General features: G+C 40.9%; 1 protein-coding gene across 3 annotated transcripts in view; it reads left to right on the forward strand.

The window, feature by feature from the left end:
- Positions 1–25,857, forward strand: part of LOC121856597 (solute carrier family 2, facilitated glucose transporter member 1-like) — a 92,637-nt gene that overhangs the window by 11,327 nt on the left and 55,453 nt on the right. The window contains exons 1-2 of one of the 3 annotated variants that reach the window (XM_042352227.1): positions 661–1,102; positions 3,315–3,338. The exons of 1 other annotated variant lie outside the window; for it this stretch is intronic. In XM_042352227.1, the coding sequence (XP_042208161.1) occupies positions 890–1,102; positions 3,315–3,338 (237 nt within the window). In that variant the 5' untranslated portion in view covers positions 661–889. Of the gene's footprint in view, positions 1–660; positions 1,103–3,314; positions 3,339–3,710; positions 4,040–25,857 lie in introns of those variants that run through there. One more of the 3 variants, XM_042352228.1, reaches the window with a different exon arrangement.

Below are 25,857 nucleotides of genomic sequence, written 5' to 3' on the forward strand. Positions count from 1 at the left end.
GGGTTCTGACGTCACCAGTCTACCGATATTCAATTTCACAAATCCAGATTTCCCTTCTGGGAGTACCGACACTTTCTGGCGTTATTTAACAAGGAATTATGATCTGTAATGAATGATAATTAAGTCAAGAAGTAATTAAAATATCTGAAAATTACATTACAAGGTTTGGCGGCAATTTTCCAATTCTTGCGTCATTCATTCTTGGCGGGAATCACAGTTGGCATTGTGCGAAACTTAACGATTTGTTCTCAACTAATGATGCGAGTGTAAGGGCTGTAGTCTCGTCACCAATGATCTTGTGAATAGTGAAGAATATATAAAATACATATTATTTAACTTCAAGTTTCATATAATGCCGAATACTTGAATATTAAAATAATGTCCTATCTGGCAGTGGATGAGTCTGGCCACTGCCTTCACAAAATGACTCACCAAGCTGTTCAAACACGACTGGTGACCCATTTATAAGTTTAGATAAATGATCAACATTATCAGCCTCCTTAAAATACATACAGACATCAAGAAGAGGTACAATACGAAAGATACAGAGGAATGGTTGACAGGGAGACACGCGGGCTACTGCGCACGTAGTCTGGTCTGAGTCCCGCCAGATCAATAAGGCTTCATATTTAAGTCCAGCGAGGCTGTATACATTCCGAGTCTTGTGTTTCTCCCGGACTGGAAACAACGCCAGTGCTGCTAGAAACCATTAAACTCTTCCTTATCCCGTAACCTTGGTAAAATTCTCGCCGTAATCTGCCTAAGGCTTGCTGTAGACGAACGAGTTGACCGCCGGCTGACTACGTGTGCGGGTATAGTAATAATAAAAGAGTATACCGGTGTTTAGGGTACATCTACCGGACTGTAAGACGGGTCATCGCTCCTCAAGATGACCGCTGAAGAGAACGCCAAGACAGAGGCGGAGGCGGACAAGAAGATCTCACCTACAGAAGAGAAGGAAGTGGCCAGCAAGAACGGCGCGCCGGCTGTTGAGGGCTCGGACCAGACGCACCCCGAGAAAACCCCGGCGGACAAAGATTCAGCTGACAAACAGCCGGCAGCCGTGGCCACCATCACGACACCAGCTGATGTGGACCAGCCGGTACGTTTGTGTCCCTTATGATGAACCTTTGACAGGTGTTATTTCCCTCTCTTTCTCACGCACACACGTATTCAAATAAGGAAAATCATGTTAGATCGTAATAAAACGGTTTACCTAAAGATTCGCTACTCAGCTTATTTCAACTTAAGATTATACACCTGAACGCTACATGGATGTTAGGTTAGGTTAGGTTGGTTAGTTAGGGTAGGTTAGGCTAGTTAGGTTAGGTTAGACTAGTTAGATTCACATTTGGTTTGGTTGGGTTAGATTAGGTTGGGTTAAGTTAGGATACGTTAAAATATGTTAGATTAGGTTAGTTCGGTTCGCATTAGGGTGATCTAGTTCAACTTACTCTACCTGGCCATCGACCTATCTCAACCTATTCTACTTGACCATCGACCTATCTCAACCTATTCTTCCTGGCCATCGACCTATCACAACCTATTCTTCCTGGCCATCGACCTATCTCAACCTATTCTTCCTGGCCATCGACCTATCTCAACCTATTCTTCCTGGCCATCGACCTATCACAACCTATTCTTCCTGGCCATCGACCTATCTCAACCTATTCTTCCTGGCCATCGACCTATCTCAACCTATTCTTCCTGGCCATCGACCTATCTCAACCTATTCTTCCTGGCCATCGACCTATCTCAACCTATTCTTCCTGGCCATCGACCTATCTCAACCTATTCTTCCTGGCCATCGACCTATCTCAACCTATTCTTCCTGGCCATCGACCTATCTCAACCTATATTCTTCCTGGCCATCGACCTATCACAACCTATTCTTCCTGGCCATCGACCTATCTCAACCTATTCTTCCCTGGCCATCGACCTCTCTCAACCTATTCTTCCTGGCCATCGACCTATCTCAACCTATTCTTCCTGGACCATCGACCTATCTCAACCTATTCTTCCTGGCCATCGACCTATCTCAACCTATTCTTCCTGGCCATCGACCTATCTCAACCTATTCTTCCTGGCCATCGACCTATCTCAACCTATTCTTCCTGGCCATCGACCTATCTCAACCTATTCTTCCTGGCCATCGACCTCTCAACCTATTCTTCCTGGCCATCGACCTATCTCAACCTATTCTACTTGACCATCGACCTATCTCAACCTATTCATCGACCTATCTCTTAACCTATTCTTCCTGGCCATCGACCTATCACAACCTATTCTTCCCGGCCATCGACCTATCACAACCTATTCTTCCTGGCCATCGACCTATCACAACCATTCTTCCTGGCCATCGACTTATCGCAACCTATTCTTCCTGGCCATCGACCTCTCTCAACCAATTCTTCCTGGCCATCGACCTCTCTCAACCTATTCTTCCTGGCCATCGACCTATCTCAACCTATTCTTCCTGGCCATCGACCTATCTCAACCTATTCTTCCTGGCCATCGACCTCTCTCAACCTATTCTTCCTGGCCATCGACCTATCTCAACCTATTCTTCCTGGCCATCGACCTCTCTTAGACTACCTTGCTATCGACCGTTCTGTACCTCACTGAGAACTAAGCTTTATTGTGAAGCTCTATTGATTTATTACACGGCTATACTCGTCTTTTACGACCTCTCTCTTTCTCTCTACGTATGTCTATATTAACATCAACATTATCTTCAGCACAGTGCCGGATTAACCATGAGGCACTTGAGGCACTGGCATCAGGCCCCCCGACTCTAAGGGGCCCCCAAATCCAAATATTCTCGAAGTTGAAGCATATAAAACATGAACTTCGTTCAACGATGTCCTAGCAACGTCTCAGTTTTCTGTCTCTTAGGAACATTGAATGTGTTATTTTGCAGAAGCTTAATGTTGATGAAATCATTGATAAATTTGGGTATATTTCGTTCTTGCTATATATATATATACCTTGAGGGTAGGGGGCCCCAAGTTGATCTGTGCCTCAGGCCCCTATTAAGCTTAATCCGGCCCTGCTTCAGTATATACAGTAAGAGACGAGTTGAAGTCTGATACAAATTTAGTGTTTTATAAAATTTACTGATGAGTGTTTTTATATTGTGTTTAATATCAGATACGAACGACACACACACACAGAAACACACACACACACATGCACGCACGCACGCACGCACGCACGCGCACACACACACACACGCACACACACACACACACACACACACACACAAGATGTTAAAATAAAGTTAATTTAAGTTAAACTATCTTTATTGCACGCAGCCTAAGGAAGTCGGGAAGTTTGAGGTAAGATTTAACAGTAAATATAATTTGTTTTTATTAAATTTATCTCAAAATGGCGGAGTAGGATTACACTACTTGTGATTTAAGTCTTGACACATGACCTCCTGTGTGTGTGTGTGTGTGTGTGTGTGTGTGTGTGTGTGTGTGTGTGTGTGTGTCGCTGACCTACAGTAAATCGCTTTCGGGAATAACTTAACCCTAGCTAAGACTCACCAAACAACAGGCAGTAAACATGTTGGTTATGTTCCTTCACGTAAGCGTCCTTTGGGTTATGTCTCGACTATCTTATCTCTGCCCCCACCACCGCCACCACTACCCCCAGTTCCTATCGACCAACAGATAAGAGTCTAGTCGTTGTCCCAAAATCACTTAGATCACACGTGTTCCCAGTTCTCTTACCTGACGAAGGAAGACCTGTTTGAAGCGAAAGAGTGTGTGTTGTGCGACTTATTAATGAAGGGTATTCAGTTGTTGACATCTGACTGTCGACAACTAACTGAACCTACCTTGTCGACAACTATCTGAATCTACCCTATCGATAATTATCTGAACCTAACTTGTCGATAACTACCTGAACCTAAAAAGGCGACAACTACCTCAATTTTATCTGCCGACAAGTACAACAGGACCTTGTCGACATTTGTCACCACAAGAGCATCATGGCACAGGATCAGTACTCCATCACCTTGAAGGAGTTCATTCAGGTATTGTGTTTTGATGCCAATTGTCTTCTTATGTTGGGGTGCGGTAGGTAGGTTGCCGAAGCAGAGTGACTATGACACTCGCCTCCCGACCCAATGATCGCTGGTTTGGTGAGGTGCCATCAACCACAGTGGGTTCTTTGTTTTACAGTTGGGGAGTGAGAGGCGGTAGTGTGCAGTGCCGGCTATTGTGTGTATACGTGTCTTTATTCAACTATCAACGTGTCTATGCAACAGTGCACGTGTCTATGCAACAGTGTACGTGTCTTTGCAAGTATCTACGTGTCTATGCAACAGTCTATGTGTCTATGCAAGTCAAGTGTCTACGTGTCTAAACCAGATGTAACACTCGGCTCTTATCGTGAAACAAGTTATATACAGTACATTAATATTTATAACCCTTACCAATCATAAATATTACAACATTTGCAAATAACATCATCATCTGCATAATTACTGAGGAAGTGCTGAGATAATACTTAGTTCTTATCGTAGATGTATATTATGTAACTGTTAATTTCGCTACTGTTGTTTTTATCGGCGGGTAATACATTGTAATATTGTGACAAGATACAGCAATCACTATTATCGTCTCCTATACGCATATACAGATAATATTAACGTCTCCTGTACGCAAATTCACACTAAAATGTCCTCAGTACACGGACAAACACTATTAACGTCTCCTGTACACACACACAGCTCTAAAAACTCTATGTAATCGCCTTGAACAGCTGAAATGTCGTCGTAAGTAATAAAATAAGGCCGTGAGGTGTTCAGTAAAGGGAAAATGATAGGTTTCCGTCTTGCTCAACTGTCATGAACATTACCCGGGTGCAGTATTGTGTTGTGTCACGCCCTATTATACTAAGCCATAATAACTACTGAAAATATTTAGGACTATACACGTACAGAAATATATTGCCCCTCAACATGGGCACCTCTATTGGGTGCCCATTACGTACATAAGGTAAATATTACTGGCAATATTATTGAAACAGTGAGTTTAAACTTATAATGTCAGCCTAAAACAACATGCCATATAGAAAAGAAATCGAATTGCAGCAACTTGCAAAAATAAGGAGAAAATATTTACCTACAGACAAACATAACTAAAAACGGTTGTGTTTTATTTAGATTCTTTATTTTTCCGCGTCATTAAGCTTTGTTTTGGGCACAAAACAGTAATTACAACAAGACAGTTTAGAAAGAATTAAATAGTTTGGTTAGAGGTGGCGGGCCAAACATTACATGAGTTTACCATAGAAATTGTGAAAACGTTTTCTTTTATATATCACGGTGCGGGCTAACGAAAGCATTACTGTTACACATCTTTTATACTTCGATGTTTCCCATATTATACGATATAATTTATACCTTATTAGATTAAATATGATATACTCATTGGTTACACAAGAAGGTGCCGGTTTAAGGTGCAACAACATACTTATCGATGCCATTATCGTGTAACTTCATCCCAGTTCCGCCTCACACGTAATGCAGGGCGGATCTAGGAATAAAAAAAGGGGGTCCAAGAGGTTATGGGTGGGGGGGAATCATGGCGAGCACAGCAAACCCACCCAGCAGGGGAGTTTAAATCTGACTAATATCATGGCCATTTTAAGGCCATTTTGAAGCCATGTGCACTTGATATTAGGAGATATTCTGAGGTCAATATTAACAAGTTTATACAATACTAAAACGCCTGAATACAATATTGCATTAAAGAAAAAGTATTGATATTTTCTGATGAAAAGGGGGTTTCGAACCGCCCCTGGTAGTACTATGACAAGCTAAGCATTAACACATTCACGTCGTTTCACGTGTACGTATTGGACTTATGACAGACCACGGCTGAATATGCATGTATTGTATATATCTAAAAAGACACAAGGGTTTACAGAATTAATTATGTTTTGGTAACTCTCCTTCACAATTTATGTCAACTATATCTTGTTATCTTTTCCCCGAGTTTCTCTGACGCAACGCGAATTATCACTTGTTGTTCGTCACTCAAGGTGACGATGTTGTGTGGACGATAAGGTTCAGTCTTAAGAGTAATTTTGATGCTACTGTACTGTACCTTTGAACTAGGTTTTTTGTACTTCAGTTTAAATCTGTTTTAGTATATTATTTCATCGTTAGAATATTGATAATGTGAACCCTATTTAGTGATCATACATGAGTTTGGCCTCAATCAACAATTATCAGCTCACTAGCCATACGGGCGGTTGGACTGTTCTTTGCTATTGTGTTATGACCTACAGTGTATTGTCATTATATCCTTCTGAACTTTTTATCTCTCGAGTACCCTAACCTTGCTTACATCTAGCCCTTATCACTTATATCTATCCGTCCAACCCACATTTGAAGTTACCCAGCGTGTTCGAGATAATGATGGTGTTTAATTGGTAAACTTGTGCCACTCACCCACTACTCTGTTTCCAAATCAGTGTTTACCTATCTCACGCCTAAATCTATATTTGTCTAATTTAAAACAACTCCTACGTGTTCACTCCGGGTTTGATAGGTTAAGAACCTTAGTCATATCACCTTAATTTAACCCTGAATTCCATTTCTATAGTGACATTACCAACGTTACCATGCACATAGTCTAAGTGAAACGCTTCATAGTGCATCTTGTTCAGGTGGAACGTCATTGCGTCAATTATACACATAGTTTAGGTTGAAAGTTATTCTGCCATTATACACATAGTTTACGTGGAACATTATTGCGTCATTAAACACATAGTTTAGGTGGAACGGCATTGCATCATCATACACATAATTTAGGTGGAACGTCATTGCATCAATATACACAGTGTTTAGGTGGAACGTCATTGCATCAATATACACAGTGTTTAGGTGGAACGTTATTGCGTCATCATACACATAGACTAAGCGAAACATTACCATGCCTTCTATGAGTCATGATATTAAAATTACTCGTTCATCTGACTGACTGGAATACTGAACACTTCCTCATGGTTGACAAGAATCACATGACATCGGCTTCGCACCCTTAACCACATCTACAGTACGTCATAATTATGCCCTCCGTTGCGTAGCTGACAAAATGCAACGTTATATAATTATGGTATGAGCCCTGATACACTTTCATAGCCATATATTTGTGTCGTAGCATCAATGGGGAAACTAACTTATAATCTTTAGAGAATTCATTTTAGTGTTACTAGTTGAGTGAGTCAGTTATAATGTTTGTAGTTCCTCATTTAAGGAAAGGTAATATACACATATATATATATATATATATATATATATATATATATATATATATATATATATATATATATGCAAATAAACCACTGAAGGTGCGCGTGATCCAGGTATATGCTGATAACCACAAGGAAAAAAGAAAACACCGCTGCGGTGCTTTTGTAAAGATTAGTAGGGTCATTACCAATACTTGACCTCTGTGGACTTGTTCTCACCCTCCTCTGTATATATATATATATATATATATATATATATATATATATATATATATATATATATATATATATATATATATAACTTGTTCTGCACTTCTATTTTAGTCTGTACTCACCCTGAAGATGTGAATTATACGAAAGCGCTTGGGAACTTCGTTTTTTTTTCCTTGTAGTTATCAATATATATATATATATATATATATATATATATATATATATATAATTATATATATATAATATATATATATATAATTATATATATATATATATATATATATATATATATATATATATATATATATATATATATATATATATATATATATAATATATATATATAATATATATATATATATATATATATATATATATATATATATATAATATATATATATATATATATATATATATATATATATATATATATATATATATATATATATATATATATATATATATATATATATATATATATATATATATGAACTTCAGATTTATTGAAGGTCAAGATAATATTTCAGACAAATAATCGGTTTTCCTTCACTACAATGGCTAAGACGGGGTTTAAACTCGGCCACTGAAGAAGAGAAGACTGCTTGAGCCTTCTCAGGATCATATTACTGGAACTGCTGATGTAAGGCAAAGTTGTGTCGAACCTGTTCTTAGTATTATTGATTATAACTATTAGGGTTATAAAGTATTGTTCACTAACCTAACCTCACCTAACGTAATCCCCCGGTAACGTTAGGGTGTTTATTTATCAGGTGAAATAAGCTGGGGCTAATCTTCATGCGAGCCAAAATAAGAATGTATCTAATGGCCAACTTGAGATAAAACATGCAAGTACTTTAACTATAACACTAAAACTATACTTTAATCAAAGACGCCATTAAATTATCACTAGTTAGGGACAAAATTAAGATAGATATTTTATTTGGACGTTTCTGTAATCATGATTGAAGGCGGTGTAGTAAGTAATGATAGATATAGCTGTTTTTCGTATGTAAAGTTTTTGTATTTCAATTACAGTTAAAAAACTAAGTGCAATCCAACATCTTCGGTTACGAGGAATATTCATCTGAAGAATTTTGAAGGATATGACGTAGCCTTGCGTAATAGTGTGGGGGCACGGGCCAACCGTCACGTACTGCTGTTATATCTAATCTATCTCGCACAAGATTTCAGGTACTCAGCTGTTGGCAACTTCTGAGAATATATTGTTCTTACTGTTACATTATGCTTCTGAAACATTTTGGTCGTTTAAACATAATATTTAGTGTCGACGAATCACTTTTAGAAGAGGGTATTTTGTGATTACTTTTTCTTTCTATTTGTCCTGTCTGTCCGGGTGCTATATCTCCGACACTTTTAGAGCCAGCAAGTTGAAACTTTTGGACACAATAGTGACCAAGAACTGTACCATAATATTTGTACTCTTATTTTGTTGTTGACATAACATAGTTGAGCGAACATTGTTAATACACAAGTCCCACATCATTTATTTAGTATAAAATATCTTGTTATAGTTAAATAAACTTACTGAAGAGTGACTGTAGTGTTCTTTATCGTAAGTGTACAGAAATAAATTTATTCCAGTATCATTAACCTGCAGTAGTGGTCCCCATATTATGGAGCCTGCAAGGGTTTATTAAAAATTTTTGAATTATTTTAGATTTTTTGAAAGAGTGAATTTAATGAAAATATAATTTGATACAACTGTTGTGTGCAGGACATGTGTACAGTATTTATCCTAGACCACTAGAAATTTTTGTTTCTTGGATGTAGATCCAAAGTTTTGGCGCCCTACACTATACAGTATTTACAATTATAAATGTGGCCCAGAGCCGACAAAAGGTTGGGGACCACTGATCTACAGCTAAAGTTGTGTTGAAAATGTTGATTACATTAGTGATAAGGTGAGAGGTGTGAACCTTTCTGTTTTAGCCAGTTACCGCCAGGAACTGTGGGTGTGCATTTCTCATAATATTGAAAGAGATAAATTTAGACAATACAAACTAATACAGGGATATAAATTATATCCCAGTTAGATGTATTAGTTTATATCATATAATGTTAGACAGAGAACAGGAAAACATTGTATTGCATCACCCTCCTGGCGGCATTAGGGCACCAGCCAATCACAGGCCAGTATTTGAGGGTGTGGTACGAGTGCCACTTAGTATTTCTCGTCTAAGTCTTATTTCTGTTTTAAATTTCCTAAATATTTTGTGAGTTTAGATCATTTAGAGTCTTTGTTTTTAACGAAGAAAGATTTTTGGGAATATGTTAGAAACATATGAATAAAATAAGTCCGGAAAGAAGTAAAATTTACCTTCCGACAACTTGTATATGACAAGTATGCTTGATAAATGAAATACTGACACGACCAGGTGTGTTGAGTGACCAGGTGATCACAGCTTAAAGCCAGGAATACATCTGTGCTCCCAGAAATGTCAGTAGTCAACCTCTAAAACTTAAGGTATCATCTGTGTTGATCTTGGTGGCGCGCCAACTCATGTGATCTCTGACACACTAACGGAAATAAACGTTGCCAAGTCTCTCTCGGAAAAACGTCACCCCTCCTCTCCCAGGAAAAGGCATTCTTAGAAACTCGTATTCAAATTTTCTTTGAACAAAAGATGCGAGAGCAAATACTCACTTGCTCAATAAAACTCTTAAAACAGAATTTTCCTACAAGGGCATCAAAAAGTTATCCCACTTTCTGTACCTAAATCTTGTATTATATAGCCCAGACAATATTTTCCTTCTACAATACTGTACTATTCTATATGTCTAGGAGAGGAGATGTGGCAAGAGTAATTGTTATTAGTTACCAGTTAGGTTAAGTTAGTGTAGAAGTTTATGGACGGACATGGCAGCTATCACCTCCCTCTAAGCTGCTCTTAACGATATTTCCCAAGAACATTCCTTCCCTTACTCTATTAGTCACTGTCACTTATTTCATCATTTCCTCCTTTTCACCCCTCTTACCCTCAGCTGCCCTTTTCCTCCCTTCCGCTCAGCTACCCTTCCGGGCCTTCTCGTCTTTTCCTCCCTCTCCTTCCTTCTCCCTCCCTCCATGACTCCACAGTTCCAGAATCTTCCAAGTTACTCAATATAGTTCCAGCGTCCTTTCAGTTGGTAATAATTAATTATACAGAAATAATTCGTTATTTCTTTTTATTTCTACCTGTAAACATTATTATTATTACAATATCACTATACTATATTAGTCAACCGCGCATAAACCATATATTAACCTAAAAATTATTAATATTTATTTACATTAAGTTTAAGCAGAATTGTTCCATTTCACTCGCGTCCTGATAATTCCCACTTGTCACATGACCGTCAGCGGGACAGGCGGTGGTTCATCTCCTATAAGGCTTCCTGACATTACCAAAACAGCCACGCTAAATAATATTATCTTTTGTATTTCCTTCTTCTATTTCCTCTTGTAATTGTGTCGTTCATTTATCCCTTTCTTTATTTCTCTTTCTCTCGCCTTCCTTTTCTCTATTTCTTGTATGTGTCATTTGTCTTGCTTTTAGTATATTGTTTTTGTCATTCCATTCTTTTATCACTGCTTGCACTGTCCTTTTTATGTCCTGTCTCCTTTACTTACTGCTTCCCCTATTTACTGCTTTCCTTATTTACCGCTTCATCTACTTACTGCTTCCCATATTTACTGTTGCCACTATTTCCTGCTCTCCCTATTTACTGCACCTTTTATTGTTGCATCATTCCTCCTTCTCGTTTCTCTCCTCACGTGTAACTCATCTCTCTCCCTCCCTCCCGGGTCAAGATCCTCCTGGCTGGCGGGTCTCATCTGTCGACCCCATACCTCCATGGCCGACCCCGTCACCCCGCGTGAGAGAGAGAGAGAGAGAGAGAGAGAGAGAGAGAGAGAGAGAGAGAGAGAGAGAGAGAGAGAGAGAGAGAGATTTTAATAAAGCATTTCTTGTATTGTTTATATAATTAGATAGAAAAGTCTGGTTAAATTGAGTAAGGCAGAGTTTTCTATAACAAATACTGATGTGATTATATTAAGTGCATTGTATCTGCATCTAACTTTAACCTAACCCACCCCTCACATAATCTAGGCTTTTTTTTAACTCAACTTATCCCTCCTATAACATAGCCTTATTTAACCCAACAGTTAATTTACTGTTTCTATGATAGTGCCACCACAAGGAGATACCTGTGATTTGTATCTACGGTTGCCATTGATAAGTTCAGACACCGCCTTTATGATGCTGTCACCACCCACTGGAATACATTATATCTGTAGTTTAAATTATCTGTATACTATACTTATCTTGGTGTCAGAAAGTGACAAGTGACTGTGATCGTGATGTTTCCTTAATTATCCTGCATATTGTGCGACCGCCTCATGAATTAACACAAATTTATGATGCTTAACAAACCTGAAAACTTTGGTAATATAAATATCTTGATAATTTTTTTTCCAAGTCGACAGAGATGAATTGACCGACTTTAAGTTGAAGCCCTGTACGTTGTTCCTGCCAGGGTGTTGTACGGTACGAATACCTCGCTTCACCAGGAAATGCCTGCCTACCTACCGACCTACCCTCCTCACCGCCATACCTTGCCCAAAATAGTCCCTTCTATTTGGACGTGAGGGGCGGCCACAGTCAAGCTCAAGGCCTATCTTAATGACTGTGTACTTTAAAACAGTAATTTTCCACAGCGAGATACAGTGACTCACCTTATAGTGATTCTGATGAAGATTAGGAACCCCGCTTATATCGTCTTTGGTTAAACACAGCGATCATAGACTGGATACCACGACGTAAAAAAAATACTTAGAAAATTGTGTATACTATATTGGTGGTGGTGATGAAGATGAGAATGAAATTTGAAGATGGTGTTGGGGATGATTGAGATGATGATAGTTATAATGATCGCAGCACATCAAGTGAGGGCAATGTTATAATACAAACATTGACGTGAGGGTCGCAAAACATTCTCCTGTATAATATTGCTTCCAGTTGCTCAACCTTGTTTCTGTGTCAGCACTGGAGGCCTGACGTGTCTCACCCGCCTCACTGCACGACCAATCACAGTACTCGTGTTCCCTTCCTCCCATATACTGCACCAATCACAGCTTTGTGTATGAACTATCGTCCAACCAGATGAGAGTTGAGTCACCGGCCCCCAGAGTTGGCCAATAGGAGAGAAGGAAGCTTATTTCCCACAAAAGAAAGCAGTTTCTTTTATTTAAGGTTAAATGTAGCCTCGAGGACTAAAGTGAATGTCTTAAGAACAGTTCAGACATTGTGGTTGCTGAATCCCGTCATTCTTCTCCATTACTGCAACGCCAAATAACACGTTAAGACATATAAAGCTTCTGTAACTGCAATGGAAATACATGCACAGGTTTCGTTTTCTATGCATCTGAGAGACAGTCTTCCAGTTGTGCTTAGTTTAAGGAAATAAAACATCCACAAGACGTCAGTTCCGCATTAGAATACTGTAAAAAGTAAATAAATTTAAAAAAAAAATTACCACGAAGAGGACTTTGTCCGTGAGCTGCCCCGCCAGCCAGGAAAGACCAGTCCACCAGCAGGTAGTCTCCACCAATCACCGCGTCCGCCGCTCAAGGTCTAACCTCTATCCACAAATCAAAGCACGACTCTCACGGCCTACCACTCCTCGGCCAATAGATGGTCGTGATATACATTGCATGTTACGTAATTACTGTGCTTGTATCAGGCAAGAAGCCTTTAAGGTCTCTGTTGCCAACTTTCACATTCCAAAAATCGCTATTAATAGCAGCTTACATATCGCTCTCAACTACATCAACCTAAAGTCGCTAGAGATCACGTCCTAAAAAATGCAAAATCTCACAAATTAAGCAACACCCGAGAAAGTCGCTGAAGGGACGATATGCGTCCGATTATGCGACTTTTCAGCTAAGTTGGCAATACAGCGTGTTGTAGCTTCGGTCTATGCCCACTTCGTCTACTTTACTGTACTTCCATTATGTCCACTCTGAAAATGTCACATATTCCCAGAATGTCTATTGTCAGTTAATGATGACCGAACTTAATCTAACCAAACCAAACCTAACAATAATCACAGACACCGTACATAACATAACAGATGGGCTACGAACTTAATAACTAGAGAAAAGTGACTTAACCTTTTGAGTACGACAATTTAACCACCAGAGTATGATAATAAGTGGAGTACAATAATTTAACATCGTGAGTGCAATAACCCCTGATGACGATAATTTTGCCCAGAAGACGATAATTTACTGTAATCCCAAAGACGATAATTTAACTCCACGATTATGATAACTGAAACCAATATAACTGGACCTCCGGAAGTGTTGTCTCTGTTCACACGATAGCGATAGCTGGAGCCAAGGTGTTCCCCCGCGTTCAGTTAGTGAACTTTGGCCTTGGCATTTGGCTAAATTTTTTGTCTTGGGTCGTCCAGTTGGGGAAGGCAGGGGGAGGGGAATAAGGGACCGCACATCCCCTATCTGGCAGTGTTCTCCTAACCTAACCTAACATAACCTAACCAAGAGATCAGGACGCACCTCATTGTTCACCTAATCAAACCAAGAGCCAAGTTACGAACATAAGAATGAGGGAAACATACAGTAGACTTTTTAAGCCATACTAGGCAGCCAGGTTTACATCCGGACCTTATCGCTCATATATCTGTTCAACTTATATTTGAAGCTTTCCAGCGTGTTCCAGTTAATGAGTGTTTGGCTAATTTGTTCCACGCATCCACTACTCTTATTTCCAGAGCGATGTTTACCTATCTCACGGCGTGTGCGTGTGTGAAAAGATCATGCATGAAGTTGCGACGCATATCTCTACACCTCCCATCACACAGCCCTCTCACCCCCCCTGGCCATCCCTCTCACACCTACCCAATATCTTTCTCCCTCCCCCACCCCTCCTGGCCTCTGTTCCCTCCCTATCTTTTCTCTCCTAACTTCTCCCTATCTCTTTGTTTTCCCTCTTATCTCCCTCTCACATTCTCCTCATTCCTCCCTCGCCTTTCCCCCACTTTCCTCCCCCATTTCTCTGACATATTGAGTGATGCAAGAATTACTGCACAGAAAACGAGGTCCGGCTGCAAGAGGTAGAACACTAGGAAAGATTTTCATTATTGTTTTCTTTGTTCACTGACTTGTGATTACCCATACCTGTCCAGTACTTGTCTCTGTTACCTACACCTGTCATCAGCCTAGCACACTTTTAATTTTTTAGGCCGTAACAGCAATTCTACACACAATGATAACGTGACTGCCAGGAGGAGATGGGGAATTTTGGAGGAGATGGAGGACCCTAGAGGAGAGGCAGGACAGCTACGTGAGGCGGGCCACGTAACGCCCTCTGGCTGAACCAGCATTGTCTCACGGTCTTTTCATTGCAACGCTCCCAGGCTTTTGGGCTGACATTCCATAGCTGACACTTCTGAACTGACACTCCTGGGCTGACACTCTTGGGCTGACACATTAAGGTACGGCTTCACATTACTGCATCGCCAACAATCTCACTTCCTGACCTGGTTTTACATACACTCCCTCTGACTTCTCTAATTTCCAGGAATAAAAACAATTCAATGTTCTCAATCTGGCAACGTCTGATAATAAATTTCACACAGGTGACCGGAACATGAGGCAGCCTCGCCATTAGAATGGCTGGAGGACTCACCGAACTTCACTTAGCACCTGAAACCTTCCAAAACCAGCTTGTCCGTGCTTCATCAGCTTAGAACTTGTGTTGTAAGGTCATAACACAGGAGGAGTAGTGTGTCGTAAGGTCACAACTCAGGAGGGGAAAAGTGATATCTTACACATACTGTACACACTTTATCTCCAGTGCTGATGTCTCAACAACGACATACCATGAAGTAGACACATCAAGACAGATAACTTTGGGAATCAACACATTATAAGAACACTGTTAGGTTACTGTATGTCGGTTAATAAGTCGCCTGAAAAAACAGAATAACAGAGAATGAAGGAGAAAAGAGACTGGAAGAAAGAATGAGATAGACAAGTGTTGAAATTGACACTTTGGGGCTGAGACAAGCACGAGAAATAACAACACTTACTTCATTATCTTCTCAACTTGGAGTAACACCTCCTCTCATACGCCCCCCCCCCCTTGTACATACCTCTTCCCCCCTTTATTCATCCCTTAGTAGCATCTCCCCCTTCCCTGCCTCCCTCCCCCCTCCATCTCTTCCGTAGCTGGAAACTGAATCAATTTAACATAGGTTAACACCCGTCCACCTTTTTTTTTCCAACCTCGTCGTTTGACCAGACTGAAAGAAGAACCTGTGGGTGTGCCCCACTTGATGATTCACTCGCTGGTAACCCCGGAGTATTGCTAATATAACCAGTATTTATGGATCCATTACCATATAGTTGAATGTTTACTGGAGTAACATTTCCTCTGTAATGGCTTCAATATCCTGGCGAATGTTTTGTGTTTAGGGTATCGATGGTGTGAGGTTTGTGGTGGTAAACATTTTCTCTGAGGTAAAATTGCCAGGGAGTGAATCACCCAGTAGTATCGACAGAAAATCAGGTCTGTACTGTAACCAAAGAGATTCTCACATAATAAGTTAAGGAAACATGAATTGTAAATATTTTGAGAATCTTTATCATCTGCATGTTGTCCCATTTTCGTAAGTCACCAACTTCTCTAGTCCCTCACCCCGCCCCCTCCCCTCATCCAAAAAAGGAACCCTTCACTGCTTGATAACTCACACTTCTTTTGTAGGTCTAATGTTGTTGTTTAACCACCACATTTCATCCTCTCTCCTTTTCTCTCCAACACCTTGTACCCTCCCCTTCTTCTCTCCCACACTTTGTATCCTCCCCTTCTTTTCTCCCACACCGTGTAGCCTCCCCTTCTCTCCCACACCTTGTACCCTCCCCTTCTTCTCTCCCACACCGTGTAGCCTCCCCTTCTTCCCTCACACCCTGTACCCTTCCCCTTCTCTCCCACACCGTGTACCCTTCCCCTTCTTCTCTCCCACACCTTGTACCCTTCCCTTCTCTCCCACACCTTGTACCCTCCCCTGTTCTCTCCCACACTTGTACCCATCCTCTTCTCTCCCACACCTTGCCCTCCCCTGTTCTCTCCACACCTTGTACCCATCCCCTCTTCTCTCCCACACCTTGTACCCTCCCCTGATCTCTCCCACACCTTGTACCCTCCCCTGTTCTGTTCTCTCCACACCTTGTACCCTCCCCTGTTCTCTCCCACCTTGTACCCTTCCTTCTCTCCCACACCGTGTACCCTTCCCTTCTTCTCTCCCACACCTTGTACCCTTCCCCTTCTTCTCTCACACCTTGTACCCTCCCCTGTCTCCCACCTTGTACCCATCCCCTCTTCTCTCCACCTTGTACCCTCCCCTGTTCTCTCCCACACCTTGTACCCATCCCTCTTCTCTCCCACACCTTGTACCCTCCCCCTGATCTCTCCCACACCTTGTACCCTCCCCCTGTTCTCTCCCACACCTTGTACCCATCCCCTGTTCTCTCCCACACCTTGTACCCTCCCCCTGTTCTCTCCCACACCTTGTACCCTTCCCCTTCTCTCCCACACCGTGTACCCTTCCCCTCTTTTCTCCCACACCTTGTACCCATCCCCTCTTTTCTCCCTGCCAATCACTCTTCCCTTGCAATTGCAACACAACACTTGAACTATGGACGTAGACTTGTCCCCCTCTCCCTCCCTCTCCTCTCACACATTCCGTCACACACGATTTGCCAGCTCCCAGATCAGCCAATTGCATAAGTACCCGAGTTGACCAATTTACCAATCGGCCGCTATTATTCCATTGAAGGGATCAGGGCCCCACAGCTCTGGAGGTTCTACGTGTATTTGTGTGTGTGTTTAGATCAGTGTTTCAGAGATGCCAGTAGTCGGCCTCCATCCATCTACTAATAAGTGGTGACATAGTTACATAATGAATCGCTTCTGACTACACACAATAAATCTGTTAGTAGGGCGTAGGTCCCATATCGTCACCCATAAAAAATCCTACATAAAAGCAGCACATATTTCGCGACATGTCGACACTTACAACGAAGAAGAGGTGAACGATCTACTGCAGTTCATTTCGCAACGTAGTGAACCCAACTCTCCCATTCTATATTCCGCCATCATATTGTCTCAAAACTATTCGTCCTTGTTAGTCAGTCGTAAATAAAGAAAGAGATAAGCTATGTTAGTGAAGATTGATAGTGAAAAGAATCGTTAAGATTCTTGCGCAAAAAAAAGTACAAAAGTTTGGTGAGAGTCGAAAGCCCTCACTGTGTCCTGGCCTGATGCTCCTCCGCTCTATGGCTTCTGCACCAAGGAATGTTGACCTTGTTTAAAAAGACGCCACGTATCATGTTGTTCCTTAACATCAAGTCTGAAGGATCTGTTACTTGGGGTCATGTCTGAAGGATCTGTTACTTGGGGTCATGTCTGAAAGATCTGTTACTTGGGGTCATGTCTGAAAGATCTGTTACTTGGGGTCATGTCTGAAGGATCTGTTACTTGGGGTCATGTCTGAAAGATCTGTTACTTGGGGTCATGTCTGAAAGATCTGTTACTTGGGGTCATGTCTGAAGGATCTGTTACTTGGGGTCATGTCTGAAGAGATCTGTTACTTGGGGTCATGTCTACTCCCATGTTGTTAATGTCTCTGAAATCTGTTGCTTGGGGTCATGTCTGAAGGATCTGTTGCTTGGGGTCATGTCTGAAAGATCTGTTACTTGGGGTCATGTCTGAAGGATCTGTGGGGTCATGTCTGAAAGATCTGTTACTTGGGGTCATGTCTGAAGGATCTGTTACTTGGGGTCATGTTCTGTTACTTGGGGTCTGAAGATCTGTTACTGGGGTCATGTCTGAAGGATCTGTTACTTGGGGTCATGTCTGAAAGATCTGTTACTTGGGGTCATGTCTGAAGGATCTGTTACTTGGGGTCATGTCTGAAGGATCTGTTACTTGGGGTCATGTCTGAAAGATCTGTTACTTGGGGTCATGTCTGGAAGGATCTGTTACTTGGGTCATGTCAGAAGATCTGTTACTTGGGGTCATGTCTGAAGGATCTGTTTGGGGGTCATGTCTGAGATCTGTTACTTGGGGTCATGTCTGAAGGATCTGTTACTTGGGGTCATGTCTGAAAGATCTGTTACTTGGGGTCATGTCTGAAGGATCTGTTACTTGGGGTCATGTCTGAAAGATCTGTTACTTGGGGTCATGTCTGAAGGATCTGTTACTTGGGGTCATGTCTGAAGGATCTGTTACTTGGGGTCATGTCTGAAGGATCTGTTACTTGGGGTCATGTCTGTATACATGTTGAGCTGTACACCTTCATTGTCTATATACATGTTGAGCTGTACACCTTCATTGTCTATATACATGTTGAGCTGTACACCTTCATTGTCTATATACATGTTGAGCTGTACACCTTCATTGTCTATATACATGTTGAGCTGTACACCTTCATTGTCTATATACATGTTGAGCTGTACACCTTCATTGTCTATATACATGTTGAGCTGTACACCTTCATTGTCTATATACCCTGTATAATGTCGAGCCAATTGTAAAGTTGTGTGACAATTTTACTGAATATCTATCTGTTTATGTATGTATGTATGTACGGCGACCTGTGGTGTAATGGTCAGTATGCTCGCCTTGCAAGCGACCGGACCCGGGTTCGATCCCCGGGCAGGGTGAAACTATGGGCAAATTTCATTACGCCATTTGCCTCTGTCTACCCAACAGTAATTGGGAACCTGGGTGTTAATCGATTTGCGGATCGTGTTCCGGGGTAATGGTTAGCCAGTGCAGTTGGCGAGTTGTCCGGTCTTCTCGGACTATTCCTTAACACTGGGTCACCACAGGTTGTACTCTGACCCACCACCGCCCTGCTCCCGATTACATAACTCCACCAAGGACCATTAACTCTCTCTGGATGACTGATGGATCTTGTTTCAATGTTGTTGATGGTTGAGAAACATGAAACTAGTCTGCCCTTAGTATTGTGGATATGTCCTGTTTCTTTGTTATTGAAGCTTTCTGAAACATGAAACTGATCAATGCTCTTTATATATATATATATATATATATATATATATATATATATATATATATATATATATATATATATATATAGAGAGAGAGAGTATGTATGTAAACTCTAACATGATTGAGTGTCAGGTTTGAGGTCATTAACAGGATTCGTTGACACTCGCTGTCACCTGCTTTCCCCCCATCCACACACACTCGATTTTATTATACACATCAACACCTTCGTTTGGCTTCAAGTGAAGTCTGGCCTAATCTTAACCAACACGGGATGGCTAATGTACTGTACAGCGTTACCTCGAATTTGGGAGAATATGTAATATTTGTTTGCTTTCTAAAAAATATACATATACGTACACTTAATTTATAGTTTCTCTTTCGAAGATCACAGTTCATCAATGGATAGATAGATTATATTATTATTATTATTATTAATTTAGTACCATTTCAACGTGTTCATAATTATCTCTCATAACTATGGATCACTTGAAGATTAACTCCCCAGCTTATTACACCAGACGAATAAACACACTACAAGGGTTAGGTTAACGATTGATTAGGTTAGTATTAGATTACATAAGATTAGGTTAGGTTTTGTTAGTATAGCTTAGATTAGATCAAATTATGATAGGTTAGGTCAGGTTAGAACAGGTTAGATTAAGTTTTGTTAGTATAGGTTAGATTAGATCAAGTTACGTTAGGTTAGGTTAAACTATCCAATATCATACAATCGACTTTATATTTAACCAAATAATTATCTAGACTCGATAATAACTGTATTTTTTGTATGTTACAGGTACAGCTGATGATGTGTTGTATGGCGGGTACAGAAAGGTACAATAACTTACCTGTTTCTTATTATAATCTATTGTTAAGGCTGAACGGTGTGAAGATTATTATTATTATTAGCCCTCAATTTGTCATACAGTAATGATGTTTGTCCGAATGTTTGGTCAGTATCCCCCTTCTTAGTGGAGATAGTCTACTCGTATGGGGTTCTCTCACCTGAATAAAATCGTCTGTCGTAAGCCAAATAAAATATTAAAATTGGCGTCCCCGTAGGGAGGGAATTAACACATTTTAACCCATAAATCCCAGCTTAATATATATCAATTTCTCCAAGGATAACCAGACTAAAATGTTTAGTTCGAAATACTCTAAACTGAATCGTCTAGTTCGAAACCTCCAAATAAAATCGTCTATAGTTCGAAATCTATAAGGCTTAGGTCGAAGCTTCATAGGTTATAAGAGTGAGGTGGCAGTCTTGTCAGTGACGATGGCTGGCATGAATGAAGATAAATTGACCAGCAAAATGGTTTTATTATCAATGTCCGCTGTGTGTGTGTGTGTGTGTGTGTGTGTGTGTGTGTGTGTGTGTGTGTGTGTGTGTAAATAAGATGAGACGAGAGGCGAAGGATAAAGGAAGATAATTAACATGAGCCAAGAGAGAATCCGATAATACATACCAATGAAGTCACTAGAAGGAGAGAGATTTAGTGAAGTAATTTTAGTGTGGTGGGTCATTACTATTGTCAGGGAGGAGGAGGAACTATAAAATGAGGAATAATAGAGGATTTCCCTTAGCAAGTCTGGGCTAATAGGCAGGCAGGCAGGCAAGAAGGTAGGTAGGTAGGCAAGTAGGACTGATGGTACGCAGGCAGGCAGGGATGTTGGCTGACAGGTAAGGCATGGTAGCCGCCAGGTCTACACGACTGTAATCTTACCTCGACACGCAGCCACCCAGACGTCTCCACCCGACCCGTGACTCAGGGGGTTACCGGGAATTACTATTTTAGGAAGGTGTATACACGAACACCGACCTTGTGTACGCGAGCAAAGTCACGCATATGCTTGACTAGTATACGGACAGTTAAACACTAATATTATTATTAACATGACCAAATAAATATGCTTGTTTAACGTGGGCAGGTGAGCAGTAGAACATAGTAAACGCTCTCAATAACAGACTTCTCAATAAAGTAATAGATACAGTGAACCCTCTCAATAGCGGATATTTTCAATAACAGAATCTTCCCAAGAATTAGTCTGACATTGGGAGGGTTTACTGTCTCAATAGTATCGTGTTAGTTTAGACACCATTTTATGTAGACAAGTACATTACCTGTACATTATGCTCACACTGAAAGGTTAATTACGTCAGGTATCGTACTCTGCAGATGAAGATTGTACTTATTGATTTAACGTGTTCTCAAGAGGTGTTAATATATTATATCAATATATCACTATCGCCATGTCTCCCTTCCCCTCTCGTGCTGTCTCTCTCTTTGCTGTTCACATCTCTCCCTCTTTGTATCTCCCTACCTCTTCTTCTTCATCCTCCCTCCTCCTTTCGAGTCCTGGAGGGTTAAATCATCATCCTCAGTGTCAATCCATCACCGGGAGAGGATTAAGAGTCGCACTTACGATGACCAAACTTGTAATAATGATAAAGACTTTGTGTACAACATGTTCTTTACCATGGTGGGCTGGATGTGTCACCACCATCTTGGCTCCTCTTAATAAACTCAACATACACGAAGTCACGGGAGTTGTTGCTTAACTAACTAACTAACTATATATATATATATATATATATATATATATATATATATATATATATATATATATATATATATATATATATATATATATATATATATATATATATATATATATATATATATCTTTTTGCCCCACCGTCTCATCCACACCCTAACGTTCCACCAACCATCGTCACGCACACCCTCGAGTTCAACCAATGGCAGCTCGGTTTTTCACACGGTCATGGGAGTAACCAATGGGAAAGCGGGTATAAAGTTGTTGAACCAATCCCGTGCGAGGTGTTGGAGGCTGGTCGCAGAGGGTCACCTTCATATGACTCTTGAAGTTCAGGAAATACCAAACTCTCTTACCAAGTGACAGGCAACCACAATGGTTTTACCAAATGTTAACTTACATCTTTCTTATAAACTTAAAGTATTTTACATGTTAATTTTGACGAAATATAGATTCAAGAAACACCATTAAAAATATATACGTATCGAACATATAAATTCTTTATAAGTTTATGCTACAGATTATATTATTAATAATATTCTGATCATGATTCAACCAAGTATAAAACACATGTTATTATAATTATGTCGTTTATCTCTGAGTTCACTAAACTTATGAATAATTAAGTTTACAGAAGATAAATGTAGTTTAGTATTTTAGATAAAGTTAAAAATATCGTATTTTTTCTTGAGTATGGTTAGTGCTCCAGATGTGTCGTGTTGTGGCAACTTAATGTACAATCGTCTACCTTTCTCTCTCCACTGTCGTCTCTCCCTCTTCTGCTCATACCCCTCCCATAATTCCTTATCTCCTTCCTCCCTCTGTATATTTCTACCTCCTTCTCCCTTTCCCGGTCTCTTTGCATCTCTCTCCCTTCTTCTAGTACTCCTCCCTTCTTCTATCCCCCCCTTTTCTCACCCCAACTCCCTGCATTTTCCCTTCCTGTCACTTTCCTTCACATTTTTCCTTACGTGGCATTTTTTTACTCTCCCTGCCAGTCACCCTTGTCACTTCCTCCCTGCCACATGCTCTCCGTCACTTCCTCCATCCCTCAACTACACTTTCCTCCCTTCCAGTCACTTCCTCCAGCCACACTCCCTCCCTCTGTAAGTACATTTCTCCTTTCCGGGAGGTCCGGAGCTAATGTGAATTGTTGCTTTGCTACGTTAACATTTAAATCAAATCATGTCTCCTCCCCTCCGTCCCTTTCTCCCTCCCTCTCCCAGCCACCTCCTTCCCTCCGTGCCACACCCCTCCCTCTCCCAGCCACCTCCTTCCCTCCGTGCCACACCCACTGTTACTCATATTACCTCGTGACTCCCGGTTACACTCCCCCACCACCACCACCTATATCTAAGCGTCGTGCCGAACCTGAGGGGACAAACATTTGACGGATGTGACGTACTCTAACTGCAGCTCGTCGTGATAACAGATTAGAGAGAGAGAGGATGCAGGCAGGCAAACTGCTTCTATCGATTTCCACAACACCGTCATCACTGCAGTCAGCTCATCGATATGGTTATCGAGCGTGATAGATACCAAGTTGTGCTTACGTGTCTCTCCAGCACAGAAAGACAGACAGACAGACAGACAGCCAGCCGTGACACACATAATCTATAAGTGCTGGCAGGGGTACAGCACAACACACCTAACCTAACTCGACCATAAATGACTGTGTATCGAAACCTCCATTTAAAGTACTTCTCACTCCATATAATTCGTTAGATTGCGAGCCGTTACATCTAACGGGTCTTCACTATAATGGACTTTCCTCTGCATATAAGCCGTTAAATAAAGGTTTCACTGTACCTTCAACTACAAAGCTCTCCACATTTAAATTTAGAACCAAAAAATTTCCCAAACCGTTATATTTATATGAAAACCAATCCACCAATATGAACACAACACTATGCTCCCAGACTCGAGGGCGCCAGCGAGCACTAAGATGTACCAAAAGATATTGGCAAGCTGGCTGGCTGGGTTCATTGTTTCATGATTCAAAACTTACAATAATAAAATTGGGTGGGTCGCCAGATACAGTATACGTACAAACATTAATGATTTGGCGTGTGACTTCTATAACTTAAAATCAGATACACATGAGCATGTTGAAAGGTTTTAAATGTAGCATATTTTTGGGTCTGTTTATATCTTCGACAGTTGACCGTATTACCAGAGGCGGTCAACTTGGTAAGCCACGGACGTTTGGGTCACGGTTATGCTAGGGATTTAACCGGGTACCCTTTAGGGTAAGAAAGGCTACGTTAAGGGGTTTTGTACTGTAGTCCATCCCCGAAACTGCCTGAAGTGAGAACTTCCCGCACTCGGAGCCCTTAATCTCCTCAGCCCGCCGCACTAGCATGGGGGCAGCAGTTGCTCCCCTTGGATCAAGCTTGTGTCAAAATATATAAGCAATAAATACCCAACAAAAGAAGGAGATTTATATTCTTATAAAAACGAAGGTAAAGAAAAACAAACCACTAAAATATTAGCCCACCGAACCCGACTGTGAGGTTTGCCTATCCTACCCCCTCGGAAAAGTTCCAGCTGACCCCTTGCCCTCCCGGAAAAGTAGTTCTAGCTGACCCTTGCCCCCCTGGAAAAGTTCCAGCGGACCCCCCCCCCGGGAAAATTTTCGCAGACGACCTTAGCTAAACAAGCACAAGTAAGGGTGTGGAGGCAGCGACCTCTGGCAACCTCCTCACAGCTGCGCTGCCTCTCGCCTGCAGCGTCGACCAAACACCTTCACTCACCACTACTCCCCAACCTGGGAATTTCCACATCAACCTGACTGGCTGTGGTGGCACTGTGTCGGCCCGGTGTGGCTGATGTCTGGATGTATTTCATCATCATGCTTCATCGGTATTTCGTGGTGCGCGGTATTTCCCTGCTGTCCTCTTAGTCACACCCACGTGTCGACGAATCACAGCCCGTCACCCAATGTAAACAAACTCATATTAGCCAATAGGAAAACCTCCTTTGTAACCCACCCACCAACCAGCCAATCGCGTTATTTCTTGTCTATTGTTTTAAGTTATTCACACAAACATTTATTTTTGATAGATTATTTAATTATTCTAATTTGTGGGACTATGGTTTTTTCCTTACTAAGCTGAGATAAAAAGGTTATCTTTGTCGTTCCTTCCCGTTGTAAATTTCATACCGTTTGATCTGCGTGTTTCTTGCTCGGGCGACTTAATGTTTGTAGCCAAGGTTGCGAAACTGGGTGTTGGTTGACCTTTGTACAAGATGAACGAATTTGTCGCAGAAGCATAGGCCAGCACTTGTTGTGACTGACACCATGTGGGCGTCTACGCACGCAATTAAGTTGCTGACTCTACATTTAACCCATCCATTCCAGCTTATTTCACCTAAAGATTAACCACCCTAACACTAACCTAGCCTAACACCAATTGAGGGATGAGGTTAAATTAGGTTGAAGATTCTTTATGTGATCACAAATAATATAATCTGTTCACTCAAACGTCTAAAAGGTACTGGAAATAGCAGTGCAGGTAAGATGGACAAGTAGACAATCAACTATGACTTGCCAGGATTTTGAGCTGTTGTAAATCAGGAAGTAAACTTCAAGTGAGAAACGCTGAATTAGGTTAGGTTATGGTTAAGATAAAAAGTTAAAAACTCCATTAGTCTTAATTCAAACATCAGAGTGGTAGACAGTGAACGACTCAGTATACTTACAGATGAGTTAATATTAGAT

The sequence above is a fragment of the Homarus americanus genome, unplaced genomic scaffold (assembly GCF_018991925.1).
Source record: "Homarus americanus isolate GMGI-L3 unplaced genomic scaffold, GMGI_Hamer_2.0 scaffold26591, whole genome shotgun sequence".
NCBI classification, from domain to species: domain Eukaryota; kingdom Metazoa; phylum Arthropoda; class Malacostraca; order Decapoda; family Nephropidae; genus Homarus; species Homarus americanus.